At 41.9% G+C, this 14,571-nt stretch overlaps 1 protein-coding gene across 18 annotated transcripts in view; it reads right to left on the bottom strand.

Moving 5' to 3' along the window:
• Window positions 1–14,571, bottom strand: part of PARD3 (par-3 family cell polarity regulator) — a 637,508-nt gene that overhangs the window by 515,037 nt on the left and 107,900 nt on the right. For all 18 annotated transcript variants that reach the window (XM_079913062.1, XM_079913076.1, XM_079913072.1 and 15 more), the window contains exon 2: window positions 14,025–14,126. In XM_079913062.1, the coding sequence (XP_079769188.1) occupies window positions 14,025–14,126 (102 nt within the window). The remainder of the gene's footprint in view (window positions 1–14,024; window positions 14,127–14,571) is intronic.

Here is a 14,571-nt window from a genome sequence, read left to right as displayed (position 1 = left end):
CCCGGTCCGGGAGGATCCCACATGCCGCGGAGCGGCTGGGCCCGTGAGCCATGGCCACTGAGCCTGCGCGTCCGGAGCCTGTGCTCCGCAACGGGAGAGGCCGCAACGGGAGAGGCCACAGCAGTGAGAGCCCGCTTACCGCAAGGGGAAAAAAAAAAAAGAGGAAATTAAAATGACTCAAGATTTAGCAGACATGTGAGCACCAAAATAAGTATAGAACTGATGATACATATGAGTTTTCAGTGTCCACTTCTTTTTTTTTTTAATTAATTTATTTATTTTTATTTTTGGCTGTGTTGGGTCTTCACTGCTGCGCGCGGGCTTTCTCTAATTGTGGCGAGTGGGGGCTACTGATCCTTGCGGTGTGCGGGCTTCTCATTGCAACGACTTCTCTTGTTGTGGAGCATGGGCTCTAGGCACACAGGCTCAGTAGTTGTGTAGCACAGGCTTACTTGCTCTGCGGCATGTGGGATCTTCCCGGACCAGGGCTCGAACCCGTGTCCCCTGCATTGGCAGGCGGATTCTTAACCACTGCACCACCAGGGAAGCCCCTCACTGTCCACGTCTATATACCATTGAGAAATGTTCCAAAACACACATCCTTCAGAAACTAGACAGATAAATATCACGTATTTGAGCTGAATTTGAATCATATGGAGGAAGTCGTTCTGAAGCACTTCTCTGTAATGTCAAAAGCACAGTCCTTCCTCTAGCAGTGGTTTGGATATCCTGACTACTTGTCAACGGAGCTCAAAAATAACCATTCTACCAAAAGGCCACTGGGGGGCACACAAAAACCATGGCACTTGTCCAAAAATAAATGAAAGGAAAAAAAAAATCACATTCTATGTGAGATGTTAGTTGACTTTTTACCAATTATTATTGTTGTTTAGTAACAGAAAAAGACCTCCAAAAATATTAATATCAAGGAGGAATCTTTTCAATTCTAACAGCTAACACTATTTAAAACAAAATGTGCTATGTATTGTTTGAACAGCCTCAAGTTACATACTCAACAAATAGATAGTAAAACAAAACAACAACAAAGCACACAGCCAGAATTGCTTCCTATCATTTATATTTCCACGTGATAGCCTCCAACTATTTTTTAGGAAAAAATTAGTTTAATTCCACATAGTCCTATGGAACAATATTCCTATGAAATTATATAAACACTAATTTGCTTTTATTCTAATATTTTGTTTATGTACAAAAGTCAACTAATCCTTCCAGTGAGATGTTTGGGTCGCACGAGGGTCCTCATTAAAACAATGTTTTAGGAGAAGAGTTCGTATTAGGAATCAGAATCTTCCAATAACATTACGACCTTGTGTTGTGACAGTGAGTAATTTAAACCCACGTAAAAAATAAACAAACATACACACAAATAAATAATAAACATTCACAAACCCGCTGATGGTGCAGAAAATGTCAATATGTTTTTGAAACTATAAAAGAATGTTCAAATTAATCAAGAAACTTTTTCCAAAAGTTGCAACTACTTTCAACTCCGAAGAAAATTTAGAGGGATAAGAAATCTATGCACCAACCTGCCTTTTGCTGATTTCTGCAGTGACTCTTTTGAAAACCTCAGTGCCTTCACTGAATCTTTCCGAGAGGTTCCAGAAAAGGAATAATACTTCTTGGTGGGTTTCCCTGTCAATCTGTCTGCCATCTCAACCCATTAGGAAGGCAAAATCCACAGTGACTCAGGTTCCAAAACTAACTACAGAAAAAAATGATCCCCAGATAAACAGTCCCCCAAACCCAGATACACAGCCTGTGTTTTGCTCAGTCCTCTAGAAAGGGCAACAAACTGCAAACAGGTGGGAAATATAGGACAGAACCCTCTCCATATAAGTAACCCTCCATGGAAGCAAGAACTTTGGATACAGCAGGGAGACCAAAGACACAGCTTCCACTGCATCAAGTGAAAACACCCTTCACCAGTTAAACAGGCCAGGAGTAGTTGTCAGGAGTGACACAGCGTGTAGCAACACACCTTGGAGTTAGCAGGATGTGAGTAAACACAGCAGGTTCAAAGAAGTCTCTTTAACTCATTCCTTGCCAAAACAGACAGCCAGCTCTAGGACAGGATGGAGTCCCAACCCCTACTTCAAAGCAGGAGCCCTCTTACTCAGCAGGACTATTTTCTAAACTCCTTGAACATTCTCTTCCTCCAGTGAATAAGAAGTGGAGTGATCTGATGCTCAAATACTTTTACTCAGAAAAGTATAGAACAAAATATTCACAAGAAAAATGAAATAGCAATCTGGAACACCCATCCTCTGTCCCAGAAAGGAGAGGAGGGTGTTTTGTGTCCCTTCTGAAGGCAGCAAGAGCATTGTTCATTCAGTTCATCTCAGGTCTAACTGAATGATGCTGAGTGCGAGGAGGGACAGGAAAATAAGGCAGATGAGAAATCAGAGAACTCAGTTTCTAGTAAGTACTGAATACTACAAATGTTCACAACACAATTAATACTCATGGTACTATTAACACGAGAGCCCCACAAAACTCAGGGCTTTGGGACCCACACAGCCTAACTCAAGGACTGAAAGGAAGTACAGTCAAGGTAATATTTTTTAATTTAGCTCATAATCCTAAGAGTTTATTTTTGTAACAAGTGGCACACCAGTATAATTTTTAAAAACACACACCAATCATTAAACAAACTACATAACTGAAAAAACTACATAACCGAAGATTAGCCTATACCAGAATATCTAGCTGATAAATCGTACGAGTAAGGGAATTTTAAAGGGGACAACGTTAAACAAAGTAGTCATCTGCTACGTCAGTTGAAGGCAGAATTATCTTCATTCAAGTATTCAAGACTGCCTTCCGGGGGGAGGGAAAGTCTTATTTTTTTCTTTTTTTTTTTTTTTTTTTTTTGGCTGTGCCGCTCAGCTTGTGGGATCTTAGTTCCCCGATCATGGAACGAACCTGGACCCTTAGCAGTGAAAGCACCAACTCTTAATCACTAGACTGCCAGGGATTAGAAGCATTTCTGGTCTGGACGCTGAACATACCTCCTAACTTATCCAGCCTGAATATTCCCACCTACCTATGGACCATTTCTTGTTTTAAAAGTACTTGGAATTACTTTAAATTAGACTAAGAAAAAAAAGAGAGATGAAAGAGATAACCAAATTCTAGAATGTGGAACAAAAGTGTTTTAGATGAAAAATATTTTGTTAGCATTTTCATCTTCCTGTTTTATGATGGATCCCCAAAGGCAAGCATTTCCTATTCCCTTCAGCATCTCAAGTTCTGCCCGGAATGGAACAGGTGCTCAATAAATATGTCTGAGCCAAATTAAAGAAAATGATGCTGGTTTTTTGGGGGTTTTTTTTTGCGGTACGCGGGCCTCTCCCGTTGCGGAGCACAGGCTCCGGACGCGCAGGCTCCGCGGCCATGGCTCACGGGCCCAGCCACTCCGCGGCATGTGGGATCTTCCCGGACCAGGGCACGAACCTGTGTCCCCTGCATCGGCAGGCGGACTCTCAACCACTGCACCACTAGGGAAGCCCTGATGCTGTTATTAAAAATAATAATAATAATGTGACTGCAGCTAGGTTTCAGTCTCAAGTTCCTAGTACTGAGAAATCTCTGCTGACACTACACACTATTGCTAATAACAAAATGCCTGAGGACAGTCACCATTTGACTGTCCCCTTAAAAAGAAGTGTTGCTTAATATTTTATAAGAAATTAAGCAATCTATTAGGCATTCCAGTGCAGGGACTTATCAGAATTCTGAAATACAGGACACAGATTCTAGGATTCCCCTATTCCAGGTGAGTTTCTGACTTTATACTATGTACCTTTATTATATTAAATAAGCTCTCTCCCAGGTGGCAGTCAGGTGCTTGCCATCTAAGATCAAATGTTTACAGCACTCACAAATTTCTCAAGGCTTTCTGAGTGAGATTTTCTGTGCGTGTCTTAGAAATAATACTACCACTGCCTCATGTCTGAGGAGTCATCTCCCTGAGCTGTCTCTTTATAGCCTTTTATACTCAGTTGTTTTCCTCAAAATCTAAATTTCATGTTACTCTCATTCAAATGTTTTGACTCAGAAGAACTTGAGTTCCTTTTCCACATTTTAATACTAATTTCCTAATTAAAATGTTATTAGGATTTTCCATCACAGTGAAGGCAAGTATTAAGCTGAGGTGTGCACCCTTGGAGGAACCAATAAAGACTGGTTAGAATGACTAGATTAGAATGATTGCGAATTTTTGCCACGTGGAAACGCTATTTGTCACGTGCCTTTAAATACCATCTATTCTATATAGTTGTCATTTCCAAATTCATACCTCCAACTCCGATCTTTCCCTTGAGCTTCAGAACTATATGTCCAATGACCTACTTAACATCTCTGCTTGGATGTCTCAAAGGCATTGCAAAATCAGTTAAATGTCTCAATAGGAAAGAGACTTGACTGTCTCCAACCCTGATATCTTGCATTTAAATGAAATGGACATCCAAAGTACCCCCCACCTAGCTCCAGTTAAGACTCTCACTCTACTTTCTTTGCCCTCATTGCTCACATCTACAATGCATTCTTCCCAAAGCAACCTTCTAAGATACATCTCTAATTCTATCACTTCTCAGTCTGACAGTTTAAGGGCTTTTTATTACATTTAGGAGCAAATCTCAAATTGCTTAATATAGTCCTTAATACCCCCCTTCCTCTTCCAACCCCACCATTTCCCCTCTCCCAGCTGCCTGCTGCATCCATGCCACACTCATTCGCTTAAGATCCAGGACCCTTTTTTCCATGTCAGGTTGCTGTACATGCTGCGCCCTCTGCCTCCAGCTGTTCCCAGATCTGGCTCCTTCTCGGCCACTGAAATCAGCCCTCCTGTCTCCTCTTGAGAGCTGTCCTTGCCCAGACTCACTGCCTTTGGAGTCTCTTTTCCTCACTGCAAGGAGAGCTCTGTGAGATAAGAAGACACCCCCACACACACACACGATATTCCCTCAGCACCTCCAGCTGTTTCTCCAGTATATTAGAGACTGAAAAGCGTTTGTTGAATGAATGTCAGAAAGATGAAATGAATGAAAGAATGAGTGAATCTGTAAGATCTGCTTAACCTTTGCTCAAACAGATGCTGTAATTTTAGTCTGATACATGAACATGAGGCATCCATAACTGTGATAATAATCAATAATTGTGATACAATTATACATGGCACTAACCTCCCGGCATTTTAACAAACACTCATAAAGAAGATTACATATAAGTAATCTAACAAAATTAAAGACAGTCGTTAAAATCAATATATTTTTACTAGCTAAACTAGCCTCCTTCTCCAACCCCAACCAACGATAAAAATGTTTGTTATCTGGGACCAGTCAATCGCCCAAAGAAGCGAAAGAGATCTGCAGATTCAGGAAGTATATTTGGTTCTCCCTCTTCTCAAACCAAGGACACTACCATCTATCCAACTCTCAGGGCTGATACAAAGTTACAGCCGTATCCTGCTACAGTGTATAGCACATGAGGCTTCAGTTTTATTAGTTGACTTATTTTGGAATTATAAGAGATCAAAGGGTCCAGGCTCTTCCTATTTTCCTCCTCTTTTACTATACAATCCAGGAGGGAAAAAAATCTGCTACTTTCTACATGATTATACATGAATAACTGTATGAATGAATGAATGGGATGATCTTGTTTATCATTTATAATTACTTCTCCAATTATTCAGAAAATATTAATGAGGAAGAAACCAACAGTCATCTACCTTCCTCCTTCTTTTCCTTTCTGTGATGATAACAGTTTATTATATACATGAAAAGTTGAACTGTACACATTTCACTCTAGATAGGAGAGAAAAGAAAACCTAGGCTAAACATTTTAAAAGTTGGAAGTTATTATAAAACAAACAGCTTTTCACAGCATTTACTCCGGAGCACTTGTTTTGAGATGTGCTGTTTTTCTGAAGAACTGTCAGTGTTGGCCAAGTATTTTAAAACTGTAAACAAGGCCCTCCTTCCCCCTGCCCCCCAATTTTAACTGAGATGTAACACTGTGTAAGTTTAAGGTGTACAAAGTGTTGACTTGACGCACTTATTACACTGCAAAATGATTACAACCTTAGTATTAGCTAACACCTGTATCATGTCACATAATTACCATACCTTTTCTGTGGTGAGAACATTGAAAATCTACTCTCTTAGCAACTTTAAAGCATGGAATACAGTATTACTAACTCTAATCACTATGCTGTTCATTACCCCCCCCAGAACTTATTCATCTTAAATGTGCACCCTTCAACCAACATCACCCCTTTCCTCCCACGTTTCGACCCCTGGTAACCCCCGTCATTATAATCTCTGTTTCTACGGCTTTGGCCTTTTTAGATTTCACATATAAATGAGATCATACAATACATATTTCTTTTTCTCTGGCTTATTTCACTTAGCATAAATTCCCTAAGGTCCATCTATGTTGTCACAAATGACAGGATTTTGGTCTTCCTTATGGCTGAATAATAGTCCTCTGTGTGTGTGTGTCTGTGTGTGTGTGTGTGTGTGTGTGTGTGTGTGTGTGTCTTTATCCATTCATCCGTGGATGGACGCTTGGGTTGTTTCCATATCTTGGCAATTGTGACTAATACTTCAATGAACAAGGGAGAGCAGATATTTTTTCAAGACAATGTTTTCATTTTCTTTGGCTAAATACTCAGAGGAGGAATTGCTGGATCCTCTGGTAGTTTTAGTTTTGATTTTTTTGAAAAACTTAGATACTGTTTTCCATAGTGGCTGCACCAATTTACATTTCCACCAACAGTGCACAAGGCCTCCCTTTCCTCCGCATCCCCGCCAACACTTGTCATCTCCTGTCTTCTGATAACAGCCATTCTAACAGGTGTGAGGCGATACTGTGGGTTTGAGTTGTGTTTCCCTGATAGTACCTGTTGGTCATTTTCTATGTCTTCTTCGGAAAAACGTCTATTCAGTTCCTCAGTCCATTATTTGATCTGACTGGTTTTCTGAGTTCTTTACATATTTCGGACATTACCCCTTATCACATATATGGTTTCCAAGTATTTTCTCCCATTCTGTAGGCTGCCTTTTCCTATTATTGGTAGTTTCCTTTGCTGAGCAGAAGCTTTTTAATTTGATGCATTCCCACTTGTTTAGTTTTGCTTTTGTTGCCTTTGCTTTTGATTCCAAGACTTTTGGTTCGGTTTGTTTTGGTTTTTAATGATACAGTCCTTGTTGGCTCCTAAATACTAAAAATCAAAACTGGGATCTTTGCTTCTTTTCAGAAAAGAATATACATACTGATAGCATACTAGGAATCCTCAAATTCTAAAGATACAGAAAATAACATATTTCTTCCCTCAACTGTTACTGAGCACCTATTACGTAGCAAGCTCTCTTCAAAGTGACAGGGATATAAAATAAGTAAATGAAAATGAATATCTACAGAAATTCATTTTATAAAACAAATACCTACGAGAGCCTGGCTTATATGTTTGTTTTTAAACCATTAGAAACTGGTATTTAAAGAATGACTAGTTCACCTAATTCAATGAATGGTGGTAGCAATGGTGACCAACAATGACGACGGTTATTACCATTTCCTGGGGTCCTATTTTTGCCAAGCACAATGCTGAAACTTTAACACAAATTCTCAGGCTTCAACTTAATATGACCTTGTAAGGTGGGTACAATCATTAACCTCCCTTTAGGGATGTGAAAACTGAGGTTAGAGAGATGAAATACTTTGCTCATAAAGTAAAGAAGTCATGGGGCCAGTATTCAGACACAGGCAGTGTGGCTTCCTGCCCCCGACCCCCCACAGAAGATGCGCCTTGCTGACGGAGCAACAGAAAAGCAACGTGCAGCAGACCAGGGAACCAAGCCCTGGCCTACAGGTAACATGATAACTGTCCCCCACTCCTCCTGACTCACCGGGCAGCTCCAGCCAAGCAAAGTCCTCACTGCCTCCCTCAGGAAGGCTGACAAGCCAAGACTCTACAGAGAGTCCCCACCTCCAGAGCTCCTACTGCTTCCAAGGGGCCGTGCAGGGCCCGGGCCCCCTTTTCTGTTCCCTTGCACTAACACCCATCACCCATCACCACCTGTGCTACACCTGGCCCTGTGCTCCCCGACCCACCCACCCACAAATTGACGAGCTGGGGGTGAACCGGTACTCGTGAAATACATGTTGGGAAATAATCCTTTGAGTTAATTAATTAGCCATTTAATGCTCTACTTGGCACTTAATTTAAATATTTTCTTCTTTAGAACCTAACTCAAAGAAATCCATTTAGGAGGAAATTAATCAAGGCATCTAGTTAAACGAAGTCTGTTTATACAAATTATTTCAATTCCAAGTTAGCAAACTCTTTAAATCATTCCTTCCCTATGCCAATTCATACTAAAGTTAAAAAAAAAAAAAGATGTTTATATTCTAACCTCAATTTAGAACTGCCTAATGCTCTCTTCATATTGGAATTAGGCAGAAGGAGAATTATGGAGAAATTAAAAAACAGAAGGTCACAAAATCCCCAGTTTTTCACCTACTCCACCCTCAGAGATAACTATTTCAGTCTGTCCCTTAAACCCTTTCCAATGTACATAATTGTTTGCACTAAAATTAGACCATATTTTGAATGTTGTTTTAATCTGATTTTTTAACAAATTTATATCAGATTCACACATTTGTCTGCGCTTCTGTTCCAAACATCCAACTGCCTAACTGACACCTCCAAGGCACCCCAGCTGACTAAAATCAGGACTAAAACCTGATCTCCCCACTGGGTCCCAAGTCACCCCCCCCAGCACGCACTCCCCACCTTGGGGAATAACCTCGCCGTCACATTTACCTATTAAGCCACCTCAGATCTACCTACTCCCCACCTCTCCACCTTCTCCTTCATATCCGTCTCCCACCTCCCCCAAAACCCACACACTGGCCCCCCTGGGTCCACTCTGCCTCCTGCCCATTCATTTCTGACACACTCAGCTGGGGATATTTCTCACATGTAAATCTGATCACCTAACACCCCCTCATTCTCACCTGGCTGTCCTTCAGATTCCAGCTGGGTCGCATTTTTTTTTAAGGCAAGTCTTGCTTCACGCTGAGCTTTGGCACATCTTTCACAGGACCGTTCCTTTTCCTCAGAATCATTATCTATCAGAAATTCTGACTCTCACAATAGATCATAAGCCCCAGTAGAGCAGGAAACATGGCTACTTTCGTTCAACAACGTATCACAGCACTAAGCACAATGCCTGGCACACAATAGGTGCTCAGCAAACAGGTTACATTAATTAAAAATACTGAAAGAAAAAAAAAGACTAAAAGTCTTTTTTTCAAAGAAAATTATTATATGTGCTATCTTTTAAATTATTATTATTATTCGGGCGCCCTGGTTTGAAAACATTCTCTACCTAACCTTTATCCAGCAGGGGGAGGGGCACTCAGCTTTGGTTCAACATTGCAGCTTTGATTTGTCTATTCCATAAATGCCTCTGTGCTAGCTTTCACGGACATGTAGAACTTGTTGCTTGCCCACAATCCTAATACATTTTAAAAGTTTCTTTTTCTCCACATTCTTCTACGTGAGCACACTGGCCAGACTGTCCCCCAGAGAATCCTGGCTCCTTTCCAACAAGCAGCAATCAACAGTCTCCACAACAACCCTTCACGGTGCCTGGACCCCACTCTAAACACACAAACTCTTCAAAGAATTTACATTGCTATCCCATCCAACCCTTCGTACAAAAAGCAAGACACCGATAGTGGAAGATTATTTCCCAAGGTCATCCCCAAAACAGAACACACATGACATCATTCTAGGTCAAAACAAAATGATATCCCGGTGTGACAGAGGAAATGCTTGACGCCACATCTTAAATCACCTTCAGCACCAAAGACATAAAAGAGAAGACAATGGTGTGAGTGAGAAAAAAGACACTCTTCTTGCTGATCCCCCCCCACTCCCGGCCAAAAGCACCCTTCCCCACCCCCACCCCCCGCCGACTCTAAGTGCTGGTCACTTCCCCCTGAAACCTGTTTCCACCCAAGGTCAGACTGGAGGGAGAAGTGAGTGAATGCCCAGGATTTTTACTCTGTCGTCTATGTACTAAGTTTACTGTAGTTCACAGAGGGAATGACGGGAGGGACAGAGAACTGAGAGAGGCTCACCGATAGTAAATTATAAATAATGAAGAGCAAACCAGGAAGAAATTCAGAAAGAACGCAGCGCAGCACTCAGGAAGGCTCGCATTACGGCTGTTGTAAACGGTGCTGGGGATGGCGTGAAATCCACTTCAGCTTTTCACAATTTGGCGGAATGTCAATGAGAAGACTGAGAATCAGATCCTAAGAGTAAACAGAGCAGCATGACAACCCTGCCTGGAAGCAGCAATGTCCAGAAGGGACGAACAAACAGGGCACGTCTTCACGCCCGAAGTAGACCTAGGATATTCCATGTCTCAGAAAATCAAACCTACTCCAAGAACACAAGACGACCCACACTCACACCATTTTGAATACATCTGGGTAAACCCTGGAATTGGAATCGTATAGGCACTAAATGAAAAATTCCTCAGTGCTGTGCGTTGAACTCTAATGACTAAAGGATAATGAGCAAAATTACAGCTAAACAGATACTTCAATTTTCTTCCATGATCATTTGAATTACTGCCTCTTAATCCTCATTCCCCTGTATTAAAAAATATTTTTTCATAATTTTACAAATTCAGTGACCAGGTACAAAATCTGTATTCTCTGAGAGAGTTTTCCCCATTACAGAGACTGACAGGAAGGCAGGGCCACTGAAGCCTTGTTTTCACAGTTTGTGAGCAGAAATAGCACCCTGGGGTGGGGAATAAAATTCAGGTGCCCAGAGGGGTGTCCTAAAACAGGACATGTTTTTAGAGAGGAATTTTATTGTTTAGGAGAATGTTTTTCTAACCTAAAACCGAAACAGGTGTCAAGATCCTTAGCTAGAGAAACTGCCAAGAAAAGCTGAAAACACTCTGGGGAGATTAAATCAGGATCAGATTTCAGAGCCACGGAAAAGAGCCACACAACTCACTACACACAGTCCCTCACTTTGAATAATGCATCCAACAACACCGGTGCGTTTGGGTGCTGGCATTCCGGATTCCTTATGTTTTCACAGTTACAACTTAACATGGGTCCTTTAAGATGCTCCTTCAAAAATTTAAATTAAGTGTACGCATACACATATTTAAATATTTCTGAACAAATAAAACAATGATTTAAAAACTACTTTAGTCAGCAGTACCTTGTACTCTCTACCGTTTTTCTATGTGAAAACTGAATTTAATCTACATGATGTAAAATTGTCTGAAAACTTATTTCACTTACTAATATTTAAAACCTTTTTCTCAGGTTAAAAGGTTTTTTTAACCTACATAGGATATATAATAAGAGATTCCAGAAAATGTAGATTTATCATCAAATTCACATAAGAATATAAAATCTAAAACACGGTTGGTTTACCCTATGATTTCAATATGCAGCCGTTTCAGATTACACAGTTTCCTTTATCTTTGGTTTTTAGGTGCGATCTAATGGTTGTGCTGAAAGAAGAGTGTATTATTTTCAGTTGCTGAGTAACAAATTGCCCCCAAATTTAAACAAGAACATCAAACCCTTTAACCTGGTTGACCTTTATAGATCCAACGGCTGCAGAGTCCACGTTATTTTCAAGTACACATGAAATGCCCACCAAAAAGGCCATCAAATAAGTCCCAATATGGTTTTAAAGTTCTTTTTAAAATCCTATGGCTGAACATCTACGTCTCAATACTCTAACTACTCAAAATGTGAACTGCGTTTGGAGTGTGAACACTGATGGGGGTGCAGGGAGGAGTGTTACTTGTGCTCCATGAACCTGCCCGGAGCTAATACCACGTGGGCTGAAGAATAAAGTAGGATGGCGCCAACTGGGGGAAAACCACATTTGTGTTCGATCAGAAAGGAAACAGGTTTCATTATCTTGTAATAACCTGTAACGGAAAAGAATCTGAAAAAGAATATATGTATATGTATATAACGGAATCACTCTGCTGTACACCTGCGTCTAACATACGTTGTAAATCAACTACACTTCAATTGAAAGAAAAAGAAAGGAAGGAAGGAAGGAAGGAAGGAAACAGGTGTAGAAACAGGAATGCTCACCACTGCTGCTGGGTGCAGAAGACACACCCAGGACCACTCAGCTTCCTCCACAGAAATCCAAGAGTCCAAAACAGGACGAATGAAAGAGCACATAAATCCCTAAAAGAAAATACTGTGCAGCTATGTCGGCATAGCTATGGTTAATGGATGTGGAAATGTATTTATAATCAACTCCAAAAAAGCAGGCTACTACTCAATCCTTTTTATTTAAGAGGAAAACAGTGTGTGTCTGACTCTGAAGGAAAAAAGCGTCAGGATGCAAAGCCCACTCAAATAACGGCAGTAGTGAGCTTTAAGCAGCAAGGGGGTCACGGGTGACTATTTCCTTCTTTGTATGTTTCTTTTTCCTCATAAGAAGCTGTATTATTTTATAGAAGAAAAACAACCAAAAAAAGAAAAAGAAAAAGAAAAGGAAGAGGAAGAGGAAGGGAGAAGAGAAAATATTAAAAGATCAATACAACACACTAGCTCATCTCTCTCCAGCATTACGGCTGGGAAAGGGCAACCTGTTTAAACTCTTCATAAATTTCTGTAGTTTAAGCTCTGGAGCTGAGCTGCACAATAAGATGACTATAATTTAAGTCTCTAGAGGATGCTCTTCATGTGGACTGCAGGAAAAGGATTTCAGAGCCACCCTATTCCTGGCTCACAGAAGAGCCTGACAAGGAGAACTGACCCCAGGAAAAACAGCAGCAAATCACAGACAGGCAGGAAAGTTCTGCATTTTTGACACCACGTGCTCCCAGCCCACGGTAGCTGCAGGGAACAAACCCCACTACGGCAGGGGCTAGTGAATCAAACATCCGGGATGTTACACAATACCTGGTACCCTGGAATTTTTCCTTTTCCTTAAGATTTCGAGAAAACACATAAGACATCGGCCGGTTCCGAGCCAGGCACTACACCGTCAGGAACGTAGGCGTGAATAAGCACAGCAGCCGCACTCGCCCAGCCCACAGCTCCGGACGCAAGGGGCCAGTGGCTGGAGAGCTCCCGGGAGGAAGAGGAGTGGGCACTGGGCGATTTACCTTCCTCCACCCCATGCAGTCACCTCGCGGTTTAGCCCACCCTGCGCTATCCCAGGCCGCGAGGAACAGGTGAGGATGTGGCCGCCGGCCCTCCCGGCATCTCACAGCAGGTCGGATACGAGGGGGTGTGGCCACGGCCTGCTCAAGTTGGATTCTAGCAATCAAGAATCCACTGACTCCTGTGCCAGAGCCCAACATCCTGCCACAGACTCCTAACACGTTCTGAGTCACTCCTCTGCCTCGTTCCCTCAAGGAGGACAGATAGGAGGGTGGATACAGGCCAGTGATGCCTCCATCACAGCCAACAGTGAAGATGCTGCTGCAGTGTGACAGCACTCGAAGAGGAGCCACGGAGGAAAGGGCGGCTTCCTGAAAGCCAAGCCCACCGGGAGGATGCTGGGATGCAGCCGGGCCACGCCAGCTGCTGGGATGGGCCGCCACTGGGATCAGAACAGAGACCTTGTATGTCGCACGTGGAAACAGTGAGCATGATGACAGGCCTGAGTTGTCGGGAAAGATGTTACATTTGGTTAAAATAAGCGGGGGATGGCATGGAAACCTCTTAAAGATATTTCCATTTAAAACGCTGCAATTTTAAAAGTTCAAAACCTAGGATCATGTCCCAGATATCAAGAAAATCATTATACCCTGGGAAGATTCATGATACTTATTATAAAACAAACATATCAGTATGAGTGGCCCAAATGTCCTTTAAAATACATGTGTCTGAAACAGGAAGGAAAGTGTTCCCCCCACCCATGCCCTCCCCCGCCTTCACAGAATGCACTCAGAGCCGCTTTCCTGACTTGAACTCACTCTGTCTTTATCATCCGCCACATCACAGAGGATGTCGTCGAGATCGAGAATTCCTCCATCTCCATGCTCCAGTCGATGCACCTGTATCCAGTAGTTTGGATCCTGTATGAAAGAATAGACAGCAAGTTAGCATCACCAAAAGGGAACACAACAATTTACACGGGGATAACCTCCTGCCATGAAAAGGAATCGACCTCATCAAGAATATCCCAACTGACTGAAAAGTCAAGTGGCTGCGCCTATCTCTGGTTGAGTCAATTTTCTTTTTTTTATGATGGAGTCACTCCTGCATGCACGTCCCTTTGGCTCAGACGCCAGTACACTATTGTAATAGGAACTGCAGAAACGAGCAAAACTCACTGCACACGGAATATTAATTCCTCTGAAGTATGCTGGGTTTCCCATGGTCGATATGAAATACTTATTAATCCTCCCAATCCAATTTACTGAGCTATTCTAATAAGCAAGCAACGTACACTGTGTGCCTGAAAAGCTCATGTCACAGCTTATCTGAAGAAAAGGAGGTTGCCTGCCTCGGTGGCTCAAA

This window comes from Stenella coeruleoalba (genome assembly GCF_951394435.1).
Source record: "Stenella coeruleoalba genome assembly, chromosome: 2".
Classification (NCBI taxonomy): Eukaryota; Metazoa; Chordata; class Mammalia; order Artiodactyla; family Delphinidae; genus Stenella; species Stenella coeruleoalba.
The sequence above is the reverse complement of the archived record's forward strand: the minus strand, read 5'-3'. Positions and strand labels throughout refer to the sequence as shown.